General features: G+C 44.6%; 1 protein-coding gene and 1 long non-coding RNA gene across 4 annotated transcripts in view; one reads left to right on the forward strand and one right to left on the reverse strand.

Moving 5' to 3' along the window:
• Positions 1 to 25,957, reverse strand: part of PLXNA2 (plexin A2) — a 389,564-nt gene that overhangs the window by 167,530 nt on the left and 196,077 nt on the right. For all 3 annotated transcript variants that reach the window (XM_073587292.1, XM_073587293.1, XM_073587295.1), the window contains exon 4: positions 115 to 249. In XM_073587292.1, the coding sequence (XP_073443393.1) occupies positions 115 to 249 (135 nt within the window). The remainder of the gene's footprint in view (positions 1 to 114; positions 250 to 25,957) is intronic.
• On the forward strand, positions 9,244 to 25,648 carry LOC141099149 (uncharacterized). The gene is made up of 3 exons (XR_012234422.1): positions 9,244 to 9,304; positions 24,866 to 24,929; positions 25,318 to 25,648. It is a non-coding gene; the product is annotated as an uncharacterized lncRNA (long non-coding RNA).

The following is a 25,957-nucleotide window of genomic DNA, read 5'->3' on the forward strand; positions in this document are numbered from 1 at the left end:
TTCAGGCAGGCATTGTTCGGCCATACACATCATAATTATCACAATGTTCCCTTTCACACAACTCCAAAAAACATGTGTGGCCAACTTTGTTGCAAGTTGGTCACATTTTCTTACCTGTCTTTCTGACATGATGTAGAGGTATTTGCTGTCCGTGGAAAATGCCATGTCCCTAAGGATTGGACTTCCATCTCTCATTGCGTGTACTACTTCATACTGAATGCCACCGTACGGAGGACCATCTGCCCGAATCTGAAGAAAACAAAAACACAGAATGCTCATTAAATCGACCCAACTCTACTACAGAATGGTCTGTAAGAAATTGAAATCAATGGAAAAAAAGTTTAAAATTTTTTACCAATTCCTCTAGAAACTTGAGACATATTAATAAAAAAGTTCTATAACCCTTTAAGCTCCACTTGTAGGTTGGCCATGAAATCGCAAATACATGAATGAGCAAAAGGCACCAGAAAAGGAAAGCACATGGCATGCCCCAATTTTTTTATGTGCTCTAGACATACTTTATAAATAATTCAAAAACTATGGGAAGTATTGAGAGAACGGAAAGAGCGAAAGTGACATGAGCGGCCAGTGGTGCCAAAATATCATACCTGTGATAAGCTAATTTCAGGCATTCCACAACATAACTTCAATGATAGTCTGGTTTTGAGATATAAATTCAAATCTGCTACCTTTTTGAATTTTTTCTTATCAACTAATCATGTATTTGGAGGAACCACATTCTAGGCTGCAAGCAGCAACACCTTACATGAACTCAACATCCACCGCCTGCTTCATGGAGACACTCGGCACTGAATAATTGTGTGCCTCGTGTCTGTCCTGCCGGAGGAGTGGGATTTCCTGATGTTTTCCAGCTGTCAGCAATATGGGTAGAACTAACGAGTATAGAATATTAACGGGGTGGGGAGAGGCTATGAATGTCAGTTTCCATTGTGTTATACACTCATACGACCCTGCCTCTAAACTACGCCTCGCCATCATTATTAGGCAGGATCACTGCGTCTTCCAAAAATGACCTTTCCACTGAACTTCATACCGCTTACTGTACCGTTATTTATATCGTATAAGTGTTTTATTAATGTCTTTCATTTCTTGTGTTGTATGACTATTACTATGTATTATACGTATATTTTTGCTATACACGTAGGAGATGGCTAGGTCAATGTTTAGCGTGCAAGGAAAGGCTGCAGAGTTGAATAGCGTCCTGGCCTTTAGAGGGGGGAAGGGTGAGAGTTTGCATCCCGCCTGCACGTGGTGGGATTTGCATTTTTGAATAGCCATTTGATTGTAACACGGTGTCACACAGAGAGACGTGGAGAGATTGAGGAGGAGGCTGGCATGTGTCTACGGAGAGATTAAAGCAGCCAACTGAACCAAAGGCTTAGACTAGCCCAGCGGCCCATTCGGATATTGATACTGTCACACGCTGGCCAACAAGCCAGGACAACTGGGACGGTGTATGATTTAGCCACTATCTTAGCTGGAAACAGCCACAAATGGAAATACAGAATGTAGGGCAAAAGTATCATTGAAGCACAGCGGATCCCACTGTGTAAGCAAGCAGACCAAGCATGAAACACGCTTAAATGGGATTTTCCATGGTAAAATCTAGTCAAAATTCAGAAGTGGAGAGTAAGCCACAGACTCGAATATGTCCCTTATTCCCACCAAATAAACCACTGAATAAGATATGTTTCTAGGATCAGGGCATGAAATGCACAAGACATGGGAATGCTTCCACTAATCTTGTTAAATGCTAAAATAGATAATCTGGGATGATTAGGAACCAAAATAGATATTTGTAATAAGCACAATCAGCTTTGGAACAGGTTTGCATTGGCGGGAATCTAATAACATCATAGACGTGCAGATCCGGATGGCGCTATCAGGGTATCGTCACAGTGTATCGCCACCTATAGGCAAGAGAAGCAATTGTCACAGTAAGGCCTAATAATAGTAGATGCTCCTGAAGACAGTATGTGCGGATACGCTGGTAAGAGGGATGTCACGTGTGCATAAAAGACCGCTAGACAAGGAACAGCTTAGGTCAAGAGAGCAAATTGAAGTTAATTGCAATATATTTGATATTAGATGGTTGTGGCACAATACAAACCTTCCACGAGTTCTAGATCTCCAAATTTCTAAAATATATATATATATATATATATATACACTCACTGGCCACTTTATTAGGTACACCATGCTAGTAACGGGTTGGACCCCCTTTTGCCTTCAGAACTGCCTCAATTCTTCGTGGCAGAGATTCAACAAGGTGCTGGAAGCATTCCTCAGAGATTTTGGACCATATTGACATGATGGCATCACACAGTTGGCGCAGATTTGTCGGCTGCACATCCCTGATGCGAATCTCCCGTTCCACCACATCCCAAAGATGCTCTATTGGATTGAGATCTGGTGACTGAGGAGGCCATTTGAGTACAGTGAACTCATTGTCATGTTCAAGAAACCAATCTGAGATGATTCGAGCTTTATGACATGGCGCATTATCCTGCTGAAAGTAGCCATCAGATGTTGGGTACATTGTGGTCATAAAGGGATGGACATGGTCAGCAACAATACTCAGGTAGGCTGTGGCGTTGCAACGATGCTCAATTGGTACCAAGGGGCCCAAAGAGTGCCAAGAAAAAATTCCCCACACCATGACACCACCACCACCAGCCTGAACCGTTGATACAAGGCAGGATGGATCCATGCTTTCATGTTGTTTACGCCAAATTCTGACCCTACCATCCGAATGTCGCAGCAGAAATCGAGACTCATCAGACCAGGCAACGTTTTTCCAATCTTCTACTGTCCAATTTCGATGAGCTTGTGCAAGTTGTAGCCTCAGTTTCCTGTTCTTAGCTGAGAGGAGTGGTACCCAGTGTGGTCTTCTGCTGCTGTAGCCCATCTGCCTCAAAGTTCGACGCACTGTGCGTTCAGAGATGCTCTTCTGCCTACCTTGGTTGTAACGGGTGGCAATTTGAGTCACTGTTGCCTTTCTATCAGCTCGAACCAGTATGCCCATTCTCCTCTGACCTCTGGCATCAACAAGGCATTTCCGGCCACAGAACTGCCGCTCACTGGATTTTTTTTCTTTTTCGGACCATTCTCTGTAAACCCTAGAGATGGTTGTGCGTGAAAATCCCAGTAGATCAGCAGTTTCTGAAATACTCAGACCAGCCCTTCTGGCACCAACAATCATGCCACGTTCAAAGGCACTCAAATCACCTTTCTTCCCCATACTGATGCTCGGTTTGAACTGCAGGAGATTGTCTTGACCATGTCTACATGCCTAAATGCACTGAGTTGCCGCCATGTGATTGGCTGATTAGAAATTAAGTCTTAACACACAGTTGGACAGGTGTACCTAATAAAGTGGCCAGTGAGTGTATATATATATATATATATATATATATATATATAATCCTGCATAATAGCTTAACTACAACTATGCAACATTCTTGTCGTAGAAAGACAGCAATTGGGTTGGCTAATGACTTCTTATTAATTAGAAGAGGGTGCAGCCCACACAAGCAACACCTGTCCAGTATGTCCTAGCCGACCAGGACATTATCTGTATGCAGCCCTAATACATACATTCCCTATATAAATTTCTAAATAATACTCCATTCAAAGTGGAATCAACCTTCCTTACCATGACTATTAGTCCCAGTAAATAATTATTTCCATAGTGTCTGTATTATTTCAGTTATAGGAAATATATGGAAATATATGATGCCCATTTATTAGTGTCATCCATTAATACAGCCTATAGTGACCACATAATAGTGTCATATCATAATACTCATACAGTAGTAACCATAGTACTACATCGAGCTCCCGCTTTAATGCCATTTAATACCCACAGCTTGGATTTACTATACTGTATTATACTCGCCTGCTCAACTTTCTACACTGGACACCACCTCCTCCAACAGCAAGGATGTCCTAAATCAGCAGTCTGTGGACGAGACTTCACTTTCCTGTCCTCATGTCTGTTAACAGACACAAGAAAGAAAAGTATATTGGCACCAATCAATGGCCCTGAACTCTGCCAAATGTAAAGACGGGGCTGAGGATAGTGAAATATTGGTGCAGTCATTCGCCCTTCTAGTATTGGTCCTTATGTTTGAAAGATAATACTGTTCATAATAGTAAGATAGATTACAAGTCAGGAGGAGGCACAGTTTACAGGCACTGGCCACCAATTCCGCCAAGGAGGAAATTAGAATCTGTTGGGCATTAGAGTATGGCAGCCGGTAGCTTGTTGACCCTTCAAAACCCCCAAGATAAATTCCAGGGCACCCTTGGGAAATAAAGAGGTTTCCCTCTGAGAACTTGTGTGTACCCCCTAAAGGACATCTAGTTAAAGAGGTTATACCTTGAATAGAATTTACCATCTCTCTGCAGGATAAGTGATAACTTATTGATCTGTGAGGTCCAACTGCTTGGGACCGATCAGCAGGACAGGGAACTATTTCGTGGATAGGTTATAACTTATCTTCACTGGACAAGCCCTTAAAGCAAGTTGGAAGAGCTAATGTAAGAAAATCACAGAGATTTATTAATGAATACTTGTCAGAAGGAAAGCTCTTTAATGAGCACAAAATATGTATTGTAAATTGCCCATTATATTCTAATAAAGCTGCTTCTGTTCTGTAAGCCTCATGAAAAATGGAATATGGAATTGAACTGGTTGCGAGAAAACATCCGGCAATACAGGAAGACTGTATTGGATATGCAATTATTATATTAAGAACTGGAGAAAGGAGATCCACAGAAAACTTTTCTATGTGCCCAATTCAGGTCTTTGTGACTTAGAGGCGCACCGGAGGCAGTTCCAGAAGAGGAGCTGTGCAAGTACCAGAGTTTCTATATTTATGACTCTTGTTTTCACTGCACCCTGGCCTGGATCTTTTATGGCTTTCCGCAGAGGTTTTACACGGTGCAGAATGGAGCCGATTAAACTCTGGCCTTCGCCGGAAAAATGCCCATTATCTCTGCTAATAATAATAACCGTTACAATAAGTGGGTAGTAATCATTTCCCGTTGCCTTCTGGCACCTAGCGTACAGAGGGGCTTGAATACAGAGTGAATAAGGGAACAGCTACAGATATTGGCCAAGGAAATAGGGAATTCTGTTAACTTGGAAAAAAAGGACCAGTAAATTCCCAAAGATGCCGAAAAGAACAAAACTGTAAAATATGCTCATTTCACATATTGCAATTGGTCCTCTTCATCGTGAATGTCACCAGACTGGTTCATTCTGTGGTCTTTTTAGGAAAATACGAGTACCAGCAAACACTCCGTATAACTCTTAAAAACACGTCAGAAAGCCGAGGTCGTTAACACAAGGTCAATGTGAGCCAACAACTGGCTCATCCCTGTTCAAAGACAAGAGTCACAGCCTCCAAATCTGATTCTTACACATAAAAGCAGAGGAGAATTTGTCAGAAGGACGCCGCAGTTGGTCCACAGCGGTCGGGGTCCCGTCTTCAAAGGACAGCAATGACTTTCACAGTCTCAGCCTCATTCTTACTTTCGATTCCGCCATCCATCCCGCCATGTCCCCACGTCGTTAGGGCAGCTGTTTAATAAAGCGGTTGCCATGGCAACTGCCTCTGAAGCCCATCCACTAAAAGACCTGATGTTAATTTAATGAACCCTTCAGCTGCCAGACACTGCTAAAGTGTTCTGTCCGGATGAGGAGCATCGACCATGGACCATATTCCTTACCCTCGCTATTAATCCAGTTAACTCTTTCGCTGACATTTTCCCCTTTTACTCCCAATGTGATTTTTTTGTATTGCTGCTGGTAATAACATAAGCAACAGAAACGTACTAGCTGTGGGCAAATGAAATTATGTGACACACTGTGACTTCCTCATAAAAGCGTCATTGCCTTTCCCTTATTGATTGCACATAAAATGCCGTAAGTGTAACTACATTTGGCATTTGAGTATGCGGTAGGAGCGTGAGCCTGTTACTGCCCAGGCCCTACTATTGATACGTTTTCCCTATGCATTATTTAATTTCCTAGAAATCTTCATCTTGAATGCAATGCAATCATATGCATCATAAAAACTTTATGTTTAATCACCATCATGATACCGGGAGACTGCTGGGAGACATGACGGAGAATGTGGCAGGATGATAACCACTGATGACCCGCACTCTTCTGTGAGACCATTTGGGGATTACATCACAGGCAGGAACGGATAAGCTCACTCAAGATATTAACTACTTACCCAGAGCAACACAATATTGTTCTAAGTTTGGGTTTCTGAAATATAATAAGGCGCAACAAATTCTGAAAACAGAGCACGTCTGGAATCTCTTTCATAAAGGTTCTGTCTCATCTTCTTAAGTAGGTAAAATTGCAGAGTGCTTGTAAAAATAAACTTTGCATCTCTCCATTCTCAAAAGTTGAGGGATTTTTAATCTTGCAGTTTAATGCTCATTGCCTGAATCAGATGGATAACTGATAGGCTGCAGCAGTGGTCGGTCTACTAGGCAAATAGCACTGTAATGATTAGGGTCTGGATTGGAGTCTTTTTATTGCAACCACTGGGCACAAGCAGGTAGCGTAGACAGTGAGAAATCAGAGGTCAGTAGGGGAGAACAGCAATGTGAAGGAGCAGCAGGTAGTGTAGTCAGTGGGAAGCCAGAGGTCAGTACAGGGGAACAGCAATGTGGAGGAGCAGCTGGTAGCGTAGTCAGTGGGAAGCCAGAGGTCGATACAGGGGAACAGCAATGTGGAGAAGCAGGTAGTGTAGTCAGTGGAAAGACAGAGGTCGGTACAGGGGAACAGCAATGTTTAGGAGCAGTAGGTAGCGTAGTCAGTGGGAAGTCAGAGGTCGGTACACAGGAACAGCAATGTAGAGGAACAGCAGGTAGCGAAGACATTGGGAAGTCAGGTCGGTACACAGGAACAGCAATGTGGAGGAGCAGCAGGTAGAGTAGTCAGTGGGAAGTCAGAGGTCGGTACAGGAGAAAAGCAATGTGGAGGAGCATCAGGTAGCATAGTCAGTGGGAAGTCAGAGGTCGGTATACAGGAACAGCAATGTGGAGGAGCAGCCGGTAGAGTTGTCAATGGGAAGTCAGAGGTCAGTACAGGGGAACAGCAATGTGGAGAAGCAGGAAGCGTAGACATTTGGAAGTCAGAGGTCGGTACACAGGAACAGCAATGTGGAGCGGCAGCAGGTAGCATAGATATTGGGAAGTCAGAGGTCGGTACACAGGAACAGCAATGTGGAGGAGCAGCAGGTAGAGTAGTCAGTGGGAAGTCAGAGGTCGGTACAGGAGAAAAGCAATGTGGAGGAGCAGCAGGTAGCATAGTCAGTGGGAAGTCAGAGGTCGGTATACAGGAACAGCAATGTGGAGGAGCAGTAGGTAGCGTAGTCAGTGGGAAGTCAGAGGTTGGTACAGGAGAAAAGCAATGTGGAGGAGCAGCAGGTAAAGTAGTCAGTGGGAAGTCAGAGGTTGGTACAGGAAAACAGCAATGTGGAGAAGCAGCAGGTAGCATAGAGGTTGGGAAGTCAGAGGTCGGTACACAGAAAAGCAATGTGGAGGAGCAGCAGGTAGAGTAGTCAGTGGGAAGTCAGAGGTCGGGTACAGCGGAAAAGCAATGTGAAGGAGCAGCAGGTAGCTTAGTCAGTGGGAAGTCAGAGATTGGTAAAGGGTAACAGTAATGTGGAGGAGCAGCAGGTAGCATAATCAGTGGGAAGCTAGATGTCGGTACAGAGGAACAGCAATGTGGAGGAGCAGCAGGTAGTTAGTGGAAAGTCAGAGGTTGGTACAGGAGAACAGCAATGTGGAGGAGCAGCAGGTAGCATAGACATTGGGAAATGAGAGGTAGGTACACATGAGCAGCAATAAGGAGGAGCAGAAGGCAGCATAGTCAGTTGAAAGCCAGAGATTGGTACACAGGGACAGCAATGTGAAAGAGCAGCAGATAGCATAATCAGTGGGAAGTTAGAGGTCAGTACACATGAACAGCAATATAATAAGAGGAGAAAAAGGTAGCATAGTCAGTTGGAAGCAAGAGGTTGGTACAGGGCAACAGCAATGTGCAGGAGAAGCAGGTAGCGTAGTCAGTGGGAAGTCAGAGGTTTATACACAGGAGCAGCATTATAAGAATGAGGAACAGAAGGCAGCATAGTCAGTTTGGAAGTCAGAGGTCAGTACAGGGGAACAGAAATACAATACGGATGAGGGGCAGCAGGTGAGAGAGTTAGACAAAAGGCTGAAAGCGCAATAATCTCACAAGGAAGTGCAAGGCCAGGTTTAAATAAGGTGTCCAATAAGGTAAAATGCAGAGTAGAGCCAACCAGGAACAACAGGTACTGGTACCTGAAATAGCAAGGAGCTATTCAGAGAGCTGAATAGCTCAAAGAGAAGAGCTTCTGCCTGGTGCACAGGAATCACTAGATTCCAGTCCAGATAAGTAGTTACAAGCTCTGTACTTGTAGCATTGGACAGCTATCAGACTAGACTGGGCGTTTCTTCAGAGTCTTCTCTGGGAGAGTGCTCTTTCACCCCTCCCAGATGCTGTAAATCGTCTGAGAATGCCAAATCAACCAATAAGCTGTGCTTGGTTGTGTTTGGGAGGGAGCAATGAAACCGCACGCCCCTAGAGAAGACCTTGAAGAAATGGCCAGTTGGTCTGCAAGCAGAGATTTCACATACTGTTCTCCAAGAGCGACAAATGTAAATATCTTTGCAATAGATTATATAATGTATTTAACTACATTTTTTGAGTCAGTGACAGGTCTTCTAAAATCTACTAAAGTCAGATGTTCTATATATCTTGTTCCTATCACATGTACTTCTTTTCAATAGGACCAAGCACCAAATTTTGTCCCGTCTGGATTTTAAGAGTATGAAACAATTTTGTAGTAAAGCAAGCACCTGAGATGCTGATGCTTCCCCTCACCGATAACAACTTCCTAAAGTGAAAAAGAAGCGTAACAAGCAGTTTAAGTTGCCTGCCCTTGGAAGAATGAAGCATCTTATGTAAGTGGGGCTTTGAGATTTCTGATGTTTTAATTACACTTGCAAGAACCTGTTTAACTCCTGGATTTCCCAGACCCCTGTGTCCCTTCTGAACACGAGTGCTTATAATGTGCGCTGAATTCCCTACATTGCTGTCGCTGTCCTTTCCTGTTGCCTTGGTAACAGTGATGTCACACACAAGAAATAATGAATTCAATGGATGAAGTAATGTGTTCAAAAGGAAGCGACAATGCGGTTGTCCCCATAGCAAAATATTGCTGCTTCACAGGTATGGTATCTATGTGATCAAAAGAACTAATGATGGTATAATGCGGTTATATGTCAGTGTCTCGAGAAAATGCTAATAGAACAGAAATAACCAGGAGAAGTTCAGGAATCTCCATGCTGTGATGCATGTCAATGCATTCATTGTACAACTGAACTCTATATTCTGCACTTCACAGGCAGATGTAAAAAGAAATGCAGAGATTTAGGCCCCGATTAATCAAGACTAGTGTTTTGTATGCCGAGTATGCGGGGCTAAGAAGCGACAAATTCTGAGGAATGTATTTTAGCAAGAGGCTGATGTACATTTGTCATAATTTATCAGAGACAGAGATAGCAACTTCTTTGACCCCCTGGACTGACCAATCATTCTCAACTCATGGGCAGAATCTGTATTCAGTGAGCACAGATTTCCCCATTACTCAGATAGGAGATGACAGTTGGTCCTTTTAAAGTTCTATGGAGGGGGAGGAGCTAGAGGCAGACGCAGATATTCTGCTGCAAGTTCTCCGGAAATGACAGTTAACGCTCTCCATAGAACTTTCTGAGCACCAACTGCCATCTCCTATCCCCGTAATGGAAAATCTGCATGCACTGAAGACAGATTTTATCTCTGAAATAAGAATTTTGTGAATGAATGATCTCTCAAAAAAACTGTTTAAAAAAACGGGGGGCCAAACAGTTTCTGTCTCCACAAACCAGTGATACTTTACAATGTATGTAGGCTATCATTACTGAATAACTCCTAATCAAAGCCTTTGCTGAATGGCTTTCCCACAGCCATGTAGTAAAGGAGTCCAAGATTAAACATTACTATGATACAATTCACAATACAGACATTGGGGATTCATAAAGTGCTTTTCACCTTTTTTGATGCTTAGAAAGTTGCAAAACACTGTACAACTTTTTAATTGCTTTCCAAACACAATCAAGGCATCAATTCTTCTAGGTACCTTTGCATGCAGTTTTGGAAGGAACTCAGCAGGGAGGTTGTTCCACACATCTTGGAGAACTACAGATGTTTTGTGGATGTAGGCTTGTGCAAATAGTTCTGTCTCTGCATGTATTCCCACACAGACTCCATCATATTGAAATCAGGGCTCTGAGAGGGCAAGGTCATCACTTCTAGGACTCCTTGCTCTTCTTTATGTTGACCCCAAAAATATAGCCAATGCCATTAAAGGGAATCAGTCAGTGGGTTTTTGCTACGTCACATGAGAGCAGCATCATGTAGGCAAAGAGACCATGAATCCAATGATGTATCACTTAGTTTAATGGCAGCAGTAGCCGTGACACAATCAAAGTTCTTATATTTAGAATGCAGCAGAGCTGAGAAAGCTGCCTCGACCCACACCACACTCTGTGTGTATATCGTGTAGAGACAGTGAGCTGCTTATCACAGGAGAGGGTGGAATTGGACCAGTGCTGAGGAGCTGCTGTAGTCCAGACAATGATAATCACCAGGTGATAAAACAAGCACACAGCTTGACATGTGACAAGTGTTTGAGTGAATTTTTCAAAATTTGGTCCTGATTACAATCGATGGCCAATACTGTATTTGCAATATTTGCAGAAAACAGCTGAACGTCATTGGAGTCAATGGGAGTAGACGTAAAAGAATATGTTTGGAATTGATCATCAAACATAAATTCGTCAAGAATAGGGTACCAATATGGCAAGAATATAGCAAATTCAGATTCGGCAACCGATTCTGAACAAATTCGAAAAACTCTACATGTGACACATCACTGAAATCTATATTAACCCCATCTCAGATTACATAGCAAAAACCTGCTCACAGATTCCCTTTACGAAATATCTTCAGCGTAAAGAAGGACAAGAATTTCAGCAATCTTACATCCATAGATAGTCTGTGGTGTTTGATATGATGAACTTCCCCGCCAGCTTCCTTCAAAAACTGAGTGCAACCTAGAATAATAGATGCTGTTCTGATAGCAAATCAAATATTTATTGTATTTACATTTCTCCAGATCATTTACTTTGCATTTTGTTAATTGATAAAAATAAACAATTATCATATATACTGTATATATATATATATATATATATATATATATATACACAGTGTGTATTGAAAGTAATTTGGCAAATTCAAAAAAGTTCATTTTTTTCTCAATAATGTACACTCTGTGACATATCTTGACTGAAAAAAACAGAAATGTAGAAAGTTTGGCAAATTTATTAACAAAGAAAAACTGAAATATGACAGGGTCATAAGTATTCAGACCCTTTGCTCAGTATTGAGTAGAAGCACCCTTTTGAGCTAGTACAGCCATGAGTATTCTTGGGAATGATGCAACAAGTTTTTCACACCAGGATTTGGAGATCCTCTGCCATTCTTCTTTGCAGATCCTCTCCAGTTCCGTCAGGTTGGATGGTGAACGTTGGTAGACAGCCATTTTCAGGTCTCTCCAGAGGTGCTTAATTGGGTTTAGGTCAGGACTGTCAAGAATGGCCACAAAGTTGTTTCTGAAGCCACTCCTTTGTTATTTTAGCTGTGTGCTTAGGGTCATTGTCTTGTTGGAAGGTGAACCTTCGGTCAAGTCTGAGGTCCAGAGCACTCTGGAAGAGGTTTTCATCCAGGATATCTCTCTACTTGGCCGCATTCATGCTTCCTTCAATTGCAACCAATTGTCCTTTTCCTGCAGCTGAAAAATATCCTGTGATGGTATGATATGCTATGTGGATGTCATTTTGTGTATATTTCTATTTCACTTGTTTTCATAGTGTTTTTCTTGATGCCCTGTGGGTCTACATCCTGACTGTGTCTGTCTCTTGATGACCCCCTGTAGTGCATTAATCCCCAAGGCTCCTTTGTTCTCCTCTGGGAGGCCTGGAAACCACCCCAACCTGTTTGACTACCCCTGGACACAAGGAAGGGGGTGGGGAGAACAGGAGCTGGTCAAGTCAGTTCCTGTTTGGAGAGGATCGTGTAAAAACTGCACTTCAGAGAGAAGGACCCATTTTTATCCTCTGGTGCTAGAGTTTTTGGAATCTCATCTCCCTGGACATTTTATCCTGTTTCTGGACTACATTCTTGTTCTGGACTATTGTATCCTCAGTGTGGTGGATTGTTTATGGGCCTTCTAGTTTTGCCTGTAATAAAGGTCTTGGGATTGTTCACCCTTCCCTTGCTCTGTTGATTGTGTGGTATCGGAGAAGGACCCCGTGACAACTGGTGGCAGCGGTGGGATCAACAGAGCGTAACCCAATGGAGAACCACCCACAGAGTGAGTACAGAAATTGGACTGTATCCAGTTTACAGGAGAGAGCCAGAGACCTGGGCCTGAACTACCAGGGACTGACTAAAGAGGCCTTAATCGATCTACTGGTGGGCGCTAGCCCGACCACCTCCTCCCAGATGTCTGAAGGACGAGCACTGGAGACAGGAATCCCCATCCAGAAAAGCCAGTGGTTGGTGTGGTACGAAGAAGAGATGGCGGTTCTGGGCCCCGGCATCTCTCAGGAGTACACGGAGGAGGCTGCCCACCGGGCACAGCGGAGACAAGGAGCAATGGAGCTTGAAAGAGGGAGTAACGCAATGTGGAGTGTAACCACAACGATCCGGGACCCTGTACGGATCACCCGGACAGAGTTTAAACCATTTGATGAGGCTTCCGGAGATGTGGAGGGGTTCTTCAAAGACTTTGATCAGCAGTGTGCTGTGATGGAGGTGCCCCACTCTAGCTGGATGTGTTTGTTAGTGGGGCTCCTGAACGGAAGCATGGCGGAGGCTTACCGAACCATTGACGCACCTCGGAATCGGGATTATAACATTGTAAAGCGGACTATCCTGGATTACCATGCTATCACCCCAGACTCATATAGGGCCAAGTTCCGAGACATCCCATGCACCACGGGGGGATCGTTTAGGATGTATGCACATTAGATGTCCCAGGCATGTCGGAGATGGCTGGAAGCAGAAAACACCTTTACTGTGGAATGTTATATAGGCGTTCCTTATAGAACAATTCCTTGCCAAGGCCCCCGCAGAAGTACGGGAATGGGTCCGGGAGCGCACGCCGTGTGCCGTGGATAGAGCTGCAGCCCTGGCCGATAAAGCCCTTAGTATCCGGCCGCAATGGAGGAGACTTCAGGACAAAGAACCACGGCCTGCTCCCGCGCCCCGTCCCCCTCCAATTATATCTGCCCTTCCACCTAGTCGCAAGCCGATGACAATCACGCCTCACAATCCTAGACCCCAACAGTTCCGACCACGACCTGGGGGTATTACAGAGAGGAGGTGTTATGGGTGTGGGCAACCTGGACATTTGCAGTCTGGCTGTCCCTCCAGGATTCGGAGGGAGCCCCACCTCGTCCAGTGTATCTTGTGCACTCCACCACGCATGAGGAAGAGCTACCACCACCCCCACCAGAGTGGACCACCGACCACGGCACCATAGATACTCCTCCTGGAGTGTACGGACTCCGGCCTCTGTCCTTTAGCTACTCAGAGCAACGGGAATGCCACCTGCAGGATGTCTTAATTGATGGATACAAAGTGTCAGGATTTAGAGACACGGGGGCATTCTTGACTATCGCTGACCCCCGTGTGGTTCGACCCAAGGCAATTTACCAGGGTCTGGGAATTCCCATTGTCCGGGCGGGGGGTGCCCGCAAATATATACAGCGAGCTTCTGTGAGTTTGTATTATGGTTGTGGAGAAAAACTGTGTTGGATTGGAGTTATGGGAGGAATTCCTGCAGATATCCTCCCTGGTAATTACATTTGGGAGTTACAGTGCCAATTTGTGGGAGCAGTCACCCGACTACAGGCCCTTCAAGCACTACATCATCCGGACCTCACCAGGGAGCAACCACCACGAACCGTATCAGAGGTGGTAAGCAATACGTTCGCTGCTACTACATTGGGAGAGTCTTGGGACAGAGAGGAGTTTAGGAAAGAAATAGAGGGTGACACTAGCTTAGCAGCCCTTAGGCGAAAGGCAGAAACTGGACACATGGGAGATAATGGGAATGGCTTCACTCGAGAAAACGGACTGTATTATCGTGTAACAAAGGGCAGTGACCAGGGCAACTCTGACGCAACGACCAGGCAACTCATTGTCCCTCAGAAGTACAGGGCACAGCTACTCCAACTGGCCAATGACATCCCCTTGGCTGGGCATCAAGGGAGAAAAAGGACTGAAAAGGGACTCACCCAAAGTTTTCACTGGCCGGGCGTCTCGCAGTCGGTAGCCCATTATTGCCGCACCTGAGATGTGTGCCAGCAAATGCGGCATCCAGGAGCTCGACATAAGGTACCCCTGCAATCCCTGCCCACAATTGAGGAACCATTTCAACGTGTAGCTGTCGACATCATAGGTCCTCTGGCCCACCCCAGCCGGTCGGGGAAAAAATATATCCTCACCGTGGTGGACTATGCCACTAGGTATCCTGAAGCTGTGGCCCTGTCCAGTATTACAGCAGTAAAGGTAGCCGAGGCCCTTGTTACCATCTTTACCTGGGTAGGGTTTCCTAGTGAAATATTATCGGATCAAGGCCCTCAGTTCATGTCAGATCTGGTCCAGTCCCTATGGCATACCTGTGGTGTTCGAGCCATTCGCACCACCCCATACCACCCGCAGACCAACGGACTATGTGAACGCTTTAATGGAACCCTAAAAAATATGCTGAGGGCTTTTGTTGATGTTGAAAAAGACTGGGAAAAGTACCTGCCACATCTCCTCTTCGCCTATCGGGAGGTTCCCCAAGAGTCCACAGGGTTCTCTCCCTTCGAACTACTTCTGAAAGAACATTCGGAGGGAGACATCTCAGACACCGGAATGCCCATCGTTCCCTATGTTCTAGAGCTCAGAGACCGTCTCGCCCAGCTAGCTACCTTTGCTAAAGAACATCAGCAAAAGGCCCAGTCCAGACAAAAAAACTGGTATGACCATAATGCCAGGAACCGGGAATTTATGGAAGGACAGCAAGTGCTCATGATTACTGCTTCCCCTGCCAACAAGCTTCAAGCAGTGTGGGAAGGCACTTATCAGGTTGTCAAGAAAATTAATGACACTATGTTATTGCCCTGCACTCTAGTGGTCGACGACAGAAAACCGTCCACATTAACATGCTGAAAGACTACCACGATCGATCTCTGCCTGTTCTAGATGTCTGCCATCCCCCTAGTGATACCGCCGACGACGAGTATCTCCCCAATCTCCTCCAGGTTGCCCAAGCGGAAGGATCACTGGAACAAGTGCCCCTGGGCTCCCATTTATCGGATATACAAAAGGACAATATTGTCGCCGTACTAAGGCCAAGGGCTGCTGCTTTCTCCTCAAAGCCGGGGAAGACTACTCTCACCAGCCACCATGTGGAAACCCCCGGACAACGCCCCACACAGCAGGCTGCCTACCGGGTTCCAGAGGCTGTTCAAGGCATGATAAAGAACGAACTGGAGGAGATGAAACGACTGGGAGTTATTCAGCCATCTCACAGTTCTTGGACCTCTCCTGTCGTCCTGGTCCCCAAGAAGGATGGTACAACACGATTCTGCGTTGATTACAGATGATTAAATGATGCCACCAAGAGTGATGCTTATCCCATGCCCAGGATTGATGATCTATTGGATCGTCTGGCCAGTGCCCAATTTGTGACCACGTTAGACTTGAGCAAGGGGTACTGGCAGATACCCCTAACGGAGGACTCTCGGAAGCGCTCGGCCTTCATTACTCCATTTGCACTTTTTGAGTTCCTGGGAATGCCCTTTAGGATGAAAACTGCCCCCGCTACTTTCCAGAGACTGGTAGATCGACTGTTACAACAATGTCAGGACTTTGCCTGTGCTTACTTAGATGACATTGCCATTTTTAGCACAACCTGGGAGGAACATCTTAAACACTTGGGCATAGTGCTAGACTGTATCCTTACTGCAGGACTGACCATTCGCCCTGATAAGTGCCAAATAGGGATGGCTGAGGTGCAGTACCTCGGGCATAGAGTAGGGGGTGGGACCCTAAGGCCTGAGCCTGCCAAGGTAGAAGCCATTAGCAACTGGTGTAGACCCCAGACTAAAAAGCAGGTACTTGCATTTTTAGGAACTGCTGGATACTATCGCAAATTTGTTTCTAACTTCAGCACCTTGGCCAAGCCCCTAACCGACCTGACCCGCAAGAACATGCCTAGGAATGTGACGTGGACGCCTGCATGCGAGGATGCCTTTTCAGCCTTAAAGACCGCCCTCGTCACTGCTCCTGTCTTGGCTGCCCCGGATTATAAACGCAGGTTCCTCGTGCAGACAGATGCATCCACCTTTAGGATTGGGGCAGTACTTAGCGAAGTGAACGCCGCCGGAGAAGAACATCCTGTTGCTTTTGCCAGTCGGAAACTACTGGATCGGGAAGTTGCCTATGCCACTATTGAAAAGGAGTGCCTTGCCATCGTATAGGCACTAAAAAAATTGCAGCCATACTTGTATGGCAGAGACTTCACAATTGTTACAGACCACAACCCCCTCACATGGCTGAACCGCGTATCAAGGGACAATGGAAGATTGCTGCGGTGGAGCTTGTCCTTACAACCCTACAGCTTCTCCATCCAATAAAAGCGGGGAAGCCAACACCAGAACGCCGATGGTCTGTCTCGACAAGAAGAACCATAGGCTCCCCAGGCCGACCTGCCACTGTACAAGGAACTATAAATAACTAAGCAATGTGGACTAAAGTGAGCAGGCCAGAAGTCTGTGTAGACCTCATGGCGTGCTCATTTATTATGGGGGGGAGAGGTTGTGATGGTATGGTATGATATGCTATGTGGATGTCATTTTGTGTATATTTCTATTTCACCTGTTTTCATAGTGTTTTTCTTGATGCCCTATGGGTCTACAGCCTGACTGTGTCTGTCTCTTGATTACCCTCTGTAGTGCATTAATCCCCAAGGCTCCTTTGTTCTCCTCTGGGAGGCCTGGAAACCACCCCATCCTGTTTGACTACCCCTGGACACAAGGAAGGGGGTGGGGAGAACAGGAGCTGGTCAAGTCAGTTCCTGTTTGGAGAGGATCGTGTAAAAACTGCACTTCAGAGAGAAGGACCTATTTTTATCTTCTAGTGCTAGAGTTTTTGGAATCTTGTCTCCCTGGACATTTTATCCTGTTACTGGACTGCATTCTTGTTCTGGACTATTGTATCCTCAGTGTGGTGGATTGTTTATGGACCTTCTAGTTTTGCCTGTAATAAAGGTCTTGGGATTGTTCACCCTTCCATCGCTCTGTTGATTGTGTGGTATCGGAGAAGGACCCCGTGACACACCCCCATAGCATGAGGCTGCCACCACCACGTTTCACTTTTAGGATTGTATTGGGGAGGTGATGAGCAATGCCTGGTTTTCTCCACACATACTGTTTAGAATTATCACCAAAAAGTTCTATATTTGCCTCATCAGACCAGAGAATCTTGTTTCTCTAATCTGGGAGTCCTTCATGTGTTTTTTTTAGCAAACTCTATAAAGGCTTTCATATGTCTGGCACTGAGGAGAGGCTTCCCTTGGGCCACTTTGCCATGAAGGCCAGACTAGTGGAGGGCTGCAATGATAGTTGACTTTGTGGAACTTTCTCCCATCTCCCTACTGCATCCGTAGAGCTCAGCCTCAGTGATCTTGGGTTCTTTACCTCTCTCACCAAGGCTCTTCGCCACGATTGCTCAGTTTGGCTGGACGGTCAGATCTAGGAAGACTTCTGGTCGTCCCAAACTTCTTCCATTTAAGGATTATGGAGTCCACTGTGCTTTAGGTACCTTGAGTACTGCAGAGATTCTATTGTAACCTTGGCCAGATCTGTGCCTTGCCACAATTCTGTCTCTGAGCTCCTTGGCCAGTTCCTTTGACCTCATGATTCTCATTTGGACTGACATGCACTGTGAGCTGTGAGGTCTTATGAAGACAGGTGTGTGCCTTTACAAATCAAGTCCTATCAGTTTAATTAAACACAGCTGGACTCCAATGAAGGAGTAGAACCATCTCATGGAGGATCACAAGGAAATGGACAGCATGTGACTTAAATATGAGTGTCTGAGCAAAGTTCAGTTTTTCTTCTTTAATAAATTTGCAAAAATTTCTACATTTATTTTTTCAGTCAAGATGGGGTGGGTGCAGAATGTACATTAATTACAAAAAAATTAAAGGGGTCTGAATAAATTCTGTGCCCACTGTATATATATATATATATATATATATATATATATATATATATATATATATATTGTATATATATTCAGACAGATACAGTGGCATGTAAAAAGTTGTGCACCCCTGGTCAAAATTATTGCAATTGCTAACAGTTAAGAAGGTTGCTTCCGGTTCCGGCGCTGTGATGTGAGGACGCAGGAGACAGAGCTCCGCGCTCCCCTCAGCTACAAAGACCGACAAAGATCACCCCAAGGCTGCGGGAGACAGCGGGAAGTGAGGGATAAGAAGTAGGAGACGCCGGTATATGGAGCGGTACCTTCTCCGGAGCGGTGGCAAGCACTTAAAGCCAGGAGCTGCTGGGGAAGACCACGCAGCACGAGATCTCAAAATGGCGGCGGGCGCGGCAGACGCGGGATACAGCGGTCTGCATGGAGGTGAGCAGAGCCTGATGGAGGAGGAGGAGAGGAGGCAGCATGAGCAGCCGGCAGCCCAGCAGAGCAGTCAGTTAACGGACGTGCTCATAGACTATGATCGCCTGGCAGGAGCAGTGGCAGCACACCTGGCGGACAAGATAAAGGAGTCCCTGGAGGCCATGGTGGGGGTGGCGCTATCCCCCATTAAAGAACAGGTCACACAGCAGGGAGCCAGAGTGGCAGAGCTGGAACAAAGATTATCTAATACAGAGGATGAGGTGACAACGTTAAAGGGGAAAATGAAGGAGATGGAGGAGGGTTCCCAGGCTATGAAAGACAAACTGGAAGATCTAGAAAACCGGTCCAGGAGAAGCAACTTAAGACTGGTGGGGTTACCGGAATCAATAACCATGCGGCAGCTGGATAACATTTGTGAAGCAGAGCTTCCCAAGGCGCTGGGCCTGACACACAGATGCAGAGTGGAAAGAGCGCACAGAGTGGGCCCTGTAAGAGAAAACACGGGCGCATGGGGAGCGGACGGGAAGGAGGGTAATGCAGGGGTGACTGGATCAGCCAGACCGCGCCAAGTCATAATAAAATTTTGGAATACAAGGACAAAGAAGAGTTGTTGCGAGCATTTAGAGGACGAAGGACCCCACTGTCTCTTCAAGGACATAAAATATTGATCTTTGGGGATTATTCGGCAGAGGTCACCCGGAAAAGGAAGTCCTTCAGCAAGATATGCACCACACTGTACCGCAAGGGTATAAAGTTTCAACTACTCTATCCTGCTCTTCTGAGAGTGACAAAACGAAATGGATCTTTTTTTGTGACAAAGGACTTGAGAGAGGCGGAGAGATGGATGGAGGAGATGGAGGACAGAAACCTGACAAGTGAATCTCCGGAGAGGAGGGGTGGTCGACACGGGGAGAGGGAAGGGGAGGTTCGGGTGGAGGGCTGGAACGAATGGACTGAAAGGAGAGAGGAAGGGAAGGAGCCTCACATGGAGAAACCTAAGGCACGAAGATCGCCGCCACACAAGTCGGGAAACCAGGGCAGGGGAGTGCCTTGAGAGAGACTCTGGGGAGTGGGTTTGAAGACTGAACTGAGGGATTTATGGGAGGAGAGATTGGCGGATAGTGGGGGTTGAAGTGGCCTCTTCTTATTGGTTCCTCTCGTCTCTCCAGATGTTATTGATCTTGGGGTTTTGCTTACTCTGAGGGGTAGGGGTAGGGGAGTACTAATATCTGGGGGGGATCGGGCTTCTTTCGCATTTATATTTTTATTTGATAAACTCTGTTGGATGTTGAGGTATCCACAACGCTGGGAAGAAGAAAGATTCTGGGTTCAGTAATGACAAATATTATGCATGGGAAAGGAGGGAGGGGGTGCTATATGTTGGCTAGACTACTGACCAAGAAGGCCTTGTCTGGGTGAGTTGGGTAATAAATTAACGAGGGATAGACTACGTATAATTCTTAATTAAATGGCTGAGGGGGAATAGCGGAGCCAGGAGCATCACAGAAAAAATGGGAGTGCAGAGACATTTGATTGTACAGGGGGGGATAGTTGAGGGGCTGTTAATTGTTAATGGATACAGGAAGGTTGGATGGGTACAGGGAATGCAATGGCATAAGCGCACTGAACGCTTGAAGGAAGCACAACACCACACATATGAAAGACCACATGGCGACTTGACATATTTGAGGAATTGGGATAATGGTTAAAATAGTGACATGGAATGTGAAAGGATTGAAGTCACCACATAAACGTATGATGATATTGAGGCACCTCAAAAGATTGAAAGTGGATATAGCATTATTACAGGAGACTCACCTACCCCAGGGAGATTTCTTTCGTATGCAAAAACTATGGGTGGGAAAAGTAGTTGGGTCAGGCTCCATGGGATTCAAGGCAGGGGTGATGATTTTGATCAACAAAAATTTTAACCACACGATAGTGTCTCAGACCAATGACGAGGAAGGGAGGTATATCTACATCAAGCTTTCCAGTCCATAGGGAGAATTTGGTATACATAACATATATGCCCCCAATAATGAACAAACTTCTTTTTTTAACTTCATCAATCAGGAATTGGAAAAGGATACAGAACTCAAAAGGGTGGTTGGAGGGGACTTTAATGCGGTGGTTTCAAGGGGGGAAGACAAGAGATATAGTAGGGATGATGGTAGGCCGATTAGGGAGGTAAAAGGTTTAATGGCCAAGCTTTTGGAGGACACAAATTTGAAAGATAGCTGGAGATTGCATCATCCAAATGACCGGGAGTACACTCACTATTCACATCCTCATGAAGCGTGGTCCAGGATTGATTACATTTTGGTTGACCAACTTCTGATGCATAGGGTTAGAGATGTGGTTATTGAGGATATGGTGATATCGGATCACAGCCCAGTGCTTTTAGACATCACTGATACAATACAGAGGGGGACAGATTATCTGTGGAGGTTTCCGTCGTTTTTGCTTAGAGACAAGGAATTTGCCAAAACTCTGATCGAATGGTGGGATGATTATAGCAGTACTAATAGTGAACATGCGGCGGATGTAATGTTGTTCTGGGAAACTGCAAAAACAGTACTGAGAGGTAGATTGATGGGACATGTAGCTAAACTTAGAAAGCATACTCATAAACAATACCAAAACGCAAGCGAGGCCCTCAGAGAGAAATACGCGGGGTACTTAGCAAACAAGACACAAAGTGCGAAAGAGGAGTGGAAGGCAGCGAGACAGGAATTTCACTCTTGGGTGGGGAAAAGAGAGGATATGATACGATCACAACAGGAAGATGATCTACACAAATTTGGCAATAAAGCGGGGAAATTATTGGCCAATCTGGCGAAAGGACGACGACCAATGACCTTGATAACTAATATGACTAGACCGGACGGGAGCAAATCCTCAAACCCAAAGGAGATTACAGAGATTTTGGGGAAGTATTATGCGAATTTATATAGCAGGGGGGAAGAGACGGGTGACAGGGGAAGTGATCTGTTGGGAAAAATAAAACTTTCGCAAATAAATTCGGAAGAGCTGTCTAGATTGAACGCGGAAATAACAATAGAGGAAGTACAGTCAGTAATAAGGGATTTGAATATACACAAGGCACCGGGACCTGACGGGTTCAATGGGGAATTTTATAAAGAAATGGGAGAGCAGATAGCGCCGGTTTTGACTAGAATGTACAATAAAATACTGAGAGGATGTGGAATTTCGGGACATCTCAACACTGCGTACATAAAATTGATACCCAAGGGTGATAAGAATCTAGACAATCCAGCAAACTATAGGCCAATTTCATTAATAAATCAGGATCTTAAAATCTTGGCCAAATTGATGGCCAATAGGTTGGCGGAGATAATACCAAATTTAATTTCACCGGCACAATCGGGGTTTGTTAAAGGGAGGGCAGCGGTGACAAATGTGCGGAGGGCCATGTTGGTAATGGATGCTATTAGACACAGGGATCTTCGAAAGGAGGAATGTCCAGCCATGGTCACGCTTGATGCTGAAAAAGCGTTCGACAGCGTGGGGTGGACATGGTTGGAGACGGTACTAGACAATATGGGGATAGAGGGAGCCTTTCGTACATTTATAGGAGTATTATACGCGAATCCTCAGGCGAGGGTGGCAACGCCCGGGTTCCTGTCGCAGTCTTTCCCTTTGAACAAAGGGACTAGACAGGGATGTCCACTGTCACCTCTCCTGTTTAACCTTGCCATTGAGCCATTGTCTCGACTGTTAAATGAAGGAGATTGTTTCGAAGACATTAGTGTTGGGAAGGAACGACTGCACTCAGCGCTATTTGCGGATGATATTATATTATTCATGAACAATCCTCAGAGGGACCTACCGAAAGTGATAAAACAGATAGAGGAGTTCGGGAGCTTGTCAGGTTTTAAATTGAACAGAACAAAGTGTGAAATACTATTTCTCTGTGGGCAAAGGATGCCACTAATGGTAGCAGATGGAACAAGGGGGGAAATCTGTGGGATACCAATAGCAAAGTCACATCTTAAATATCTAGGAATACAGATGGGATGTACGTCAGCATCGATATATGAATTAAACTACAAACCTTTGATACAGAAAATAGAACGGGAATTGAAGTTGTGGGAAGGGCTACCGTTATCTTTGCTAGGTAGAAATCATCTCTTGAAAATGATGTGCTTTCCAAAGTTACTCTACCCAATGCAGACCATCCCCATGTTGTTGAAACACACAGACATAATTAGATTGAATAAAGCATTTTTGACATTCCTATGGAGGGGGAAAAGACCGAGAATTAAAACGGAAAAATTGATGCAATCTTTGGAACAAGGAGGCATTAAACTGCCAAATATTAGAGGGTATAATTTGGCATGCCTGATGAGGCATGCCATAGACTGGTTGAGGAAGACAAATGGGCAATCTGACATACGTTTGGAGAGTGAGTTTTGTAAACCCTGGGATTTAGGGGCACTATTACACACGTCATTGGCCAACATACCAAGGAACATTAAACACTCACTGGTATGTAGAGATACGGTGATGGCCTGGAAAGCAGTGAGGAAAAAATTCAAGTTGTCTTGGAGAATATCCAAACATCTTGATATATGGAGGTTCCCAGATTTCCCAGCGGGAAGAGACAACAAATTATTTTCAGAATGGAGGAACAAGGGGATAAAAAGGGTGACAGATCTAATACATGAGGTGGAGAATAGATGGCTGACATACCAGGAAATCGTGACAAAATATGGGCTATCCACATTTCAAATCCTCCAATACAAACAGATAGAAAAGGGGCTAATGTCACAACTGAGGGATGTTAGAATGGAACAGGTGACGAATGACTTGGACAGAATTATTATGAAAGACCGACATGCAAATTCTATCTCCGCATTATATAAAGCTTTGAGGGAGGTTCTGATTCCAATATGCCCAGAACAAGTCTGGAGAGCATGGGCAAGACAACTGGGTGACTCTGAAGCAGGGGATAAGATATTACAGGGGTGGATGAAGATGAGGAAGGAGGTGATTAATGAAGGTTGGAGGGACACTCAATATAGACTGATGCATAGAGCAATTTATGGTTTTAACATCCCAAATACACAACAGATAAACAGAGTGACTCAGTGCCCCAAATGTAAATTGCCAAAAACAGACCTGTTCCATGGGATCTGGCAATGCCCAGAGAGCCAGAAATTCTGGAAAGGATTGCAATCATTTATGCAAATAGTGGGGAGTGTGGAAATTGAAATGGATCCATTGCTGTGGATCTTTCATTATAGGAACAAGGGACAGGTAGTAAGAGGAGGAGAGGAACAGAGGCCCAAATTACCAAAATTGTTTCATGGGGTGGCTATGATAGGTAAGAGGGCTCTACTGTCCAAATGGCTTGAGGGAAGTGTGCCGTCGATGGAAGAGGTGATGGGACAGATTAAATCTTTACTCAGAATCGAACAGCTGGAGGCGGAAAGGAACAAGGAGGGTCTGACGGGTAAATTCTTTAAAAAATGGAGGCTTTTCATAGTAAGACAATGTGATGAAGAGGAAATAAGGAGAATAGTAAGGCCCTTTAAATATACTGAATGGTACCTACTGGAAGACATCCAAAACAATTTGGGGAATCTGAAGTTGGCTAATGAAGGCGAGGTGTAAGGTCCTGGTAGGGACAGGAGTTAAAAAGGAAAAATGTGTGGTGATATTTTACAGAGGCGATGCTTGCAATCTGTGTTTTACAAGTGGTCTAGACATAACATGTGTGCGAAGTTGCTAGGGGAGATCATTGAAAATGTAAGAGGAAGAGGGTTTGTTTAAGGGAGGGTAGGAAGGGAGGATGATAGGCTGAGTTATTGTCTGTTTATTGGAAAAATGACTTGTCATGTGAAATGAAGCAATGTCTATGAAAATTTGAAATAAAATTTGTGTTTTAAAAAAAAAGGTTGAAGATGAAATGATCTCTAAAAGGCCTTGAGTTAAAGGTGACACATTTCCTTTGTATTTTAGGCAAAAAAGTATATATACATTTACTTGAACCAGAAAAGAGGAAATGCGGCAATCCCAAACAGACGTGAGTGTACTGTATTATTCCCAATACCACACATTTACCCCCATAGCTTCTCTATCTATACTGCACATGATGGGGTATTCCTCACTGATTTACTGTATGCTATTCACGCCTCCCAGCCTACTTATTGAAGATTTGGTCATTGCAATGGCTCTCACTAGAGCACAGAAAGGGAATTTTATAGATGCTCTTTAGAAAAAAGGGTCTTTCTGCTCACAGATTTCCTTTCTGTTCCCTTTCAGAAATATACACATATGGGTAGTAGATCTTCCTAAATATCTGCATAAGTATACCATGTAGGAAGTTATTTCCTTCATATTGTCAGTGTGGCTTCATCTAAAGGATGACTTTCAATAAACTCAATTACATTTTATCTTATTTTCCCTTTAAGTGCTTTTATTGCCTCATTTACAACTCCTGGACATAAAGTGCGCCATGATCAAGCAGAGTTACCTTCAAACAACACTTTGCGAATCCAATGAAAGTCCAAGGGAATTCTGGCAGACTCATCAACCATCGCTAAATAGGCGAAAACTATTCGGTTTGGCTATAATACAAATAAAGAAAATCATTTCTCTTGTGCCATTCCAGTTCAATATTTATTGGAGACAATTTGTTTCCCTAATGAGAGAGAGGCGTAAAAATCCCTAAGGCTTCCCGGAGACATAACAAGGAGCAAGTAATATCTACCATCCTTTGTTCTAGCAGCTTTAGAAAAATCGAGAGAAAAAATTACCTCTCAACTTAAGGGATTGAAAAATGAAAAAAGAAACCTTCTGCTCGTATAAAAAGGCTCTTTGGAATAACCACTTAGGCATAATGCAAATCTCACTGAAATGTCTTTTCAATTCAGACTCACTTATTTAGTGAAGGAAAAAAAAGCAACTCTCCTTTCTCTGACTCTTTTGTCTCCTGTAATTGTGACAAAATGATCTAATCTGTCACGCAGGTCATTAGGAGCAGTGACAAATGGGGACTGATGGAGACTAGGAGCATGGGGACTTCTGGGGACAGCAGTTGATCCCTCTCTA

This window comes from Dendrobates tinctorius, unplaced genomic scaffold, assembly GCF_039654945.1.
Source record: "Dendrobates tinctorius isolate UK_male_01 unplaced genomic scaffold, ASM3965494v1 ptg000098l, whole genome shotgun sequence".
Classification (NCBI taxonomy): Eukaryota; Metazoa; Chordata; class Amphibia; order Anura; family Dendrobatidae; genus Dendrobates; species Dendrobates tinctorius.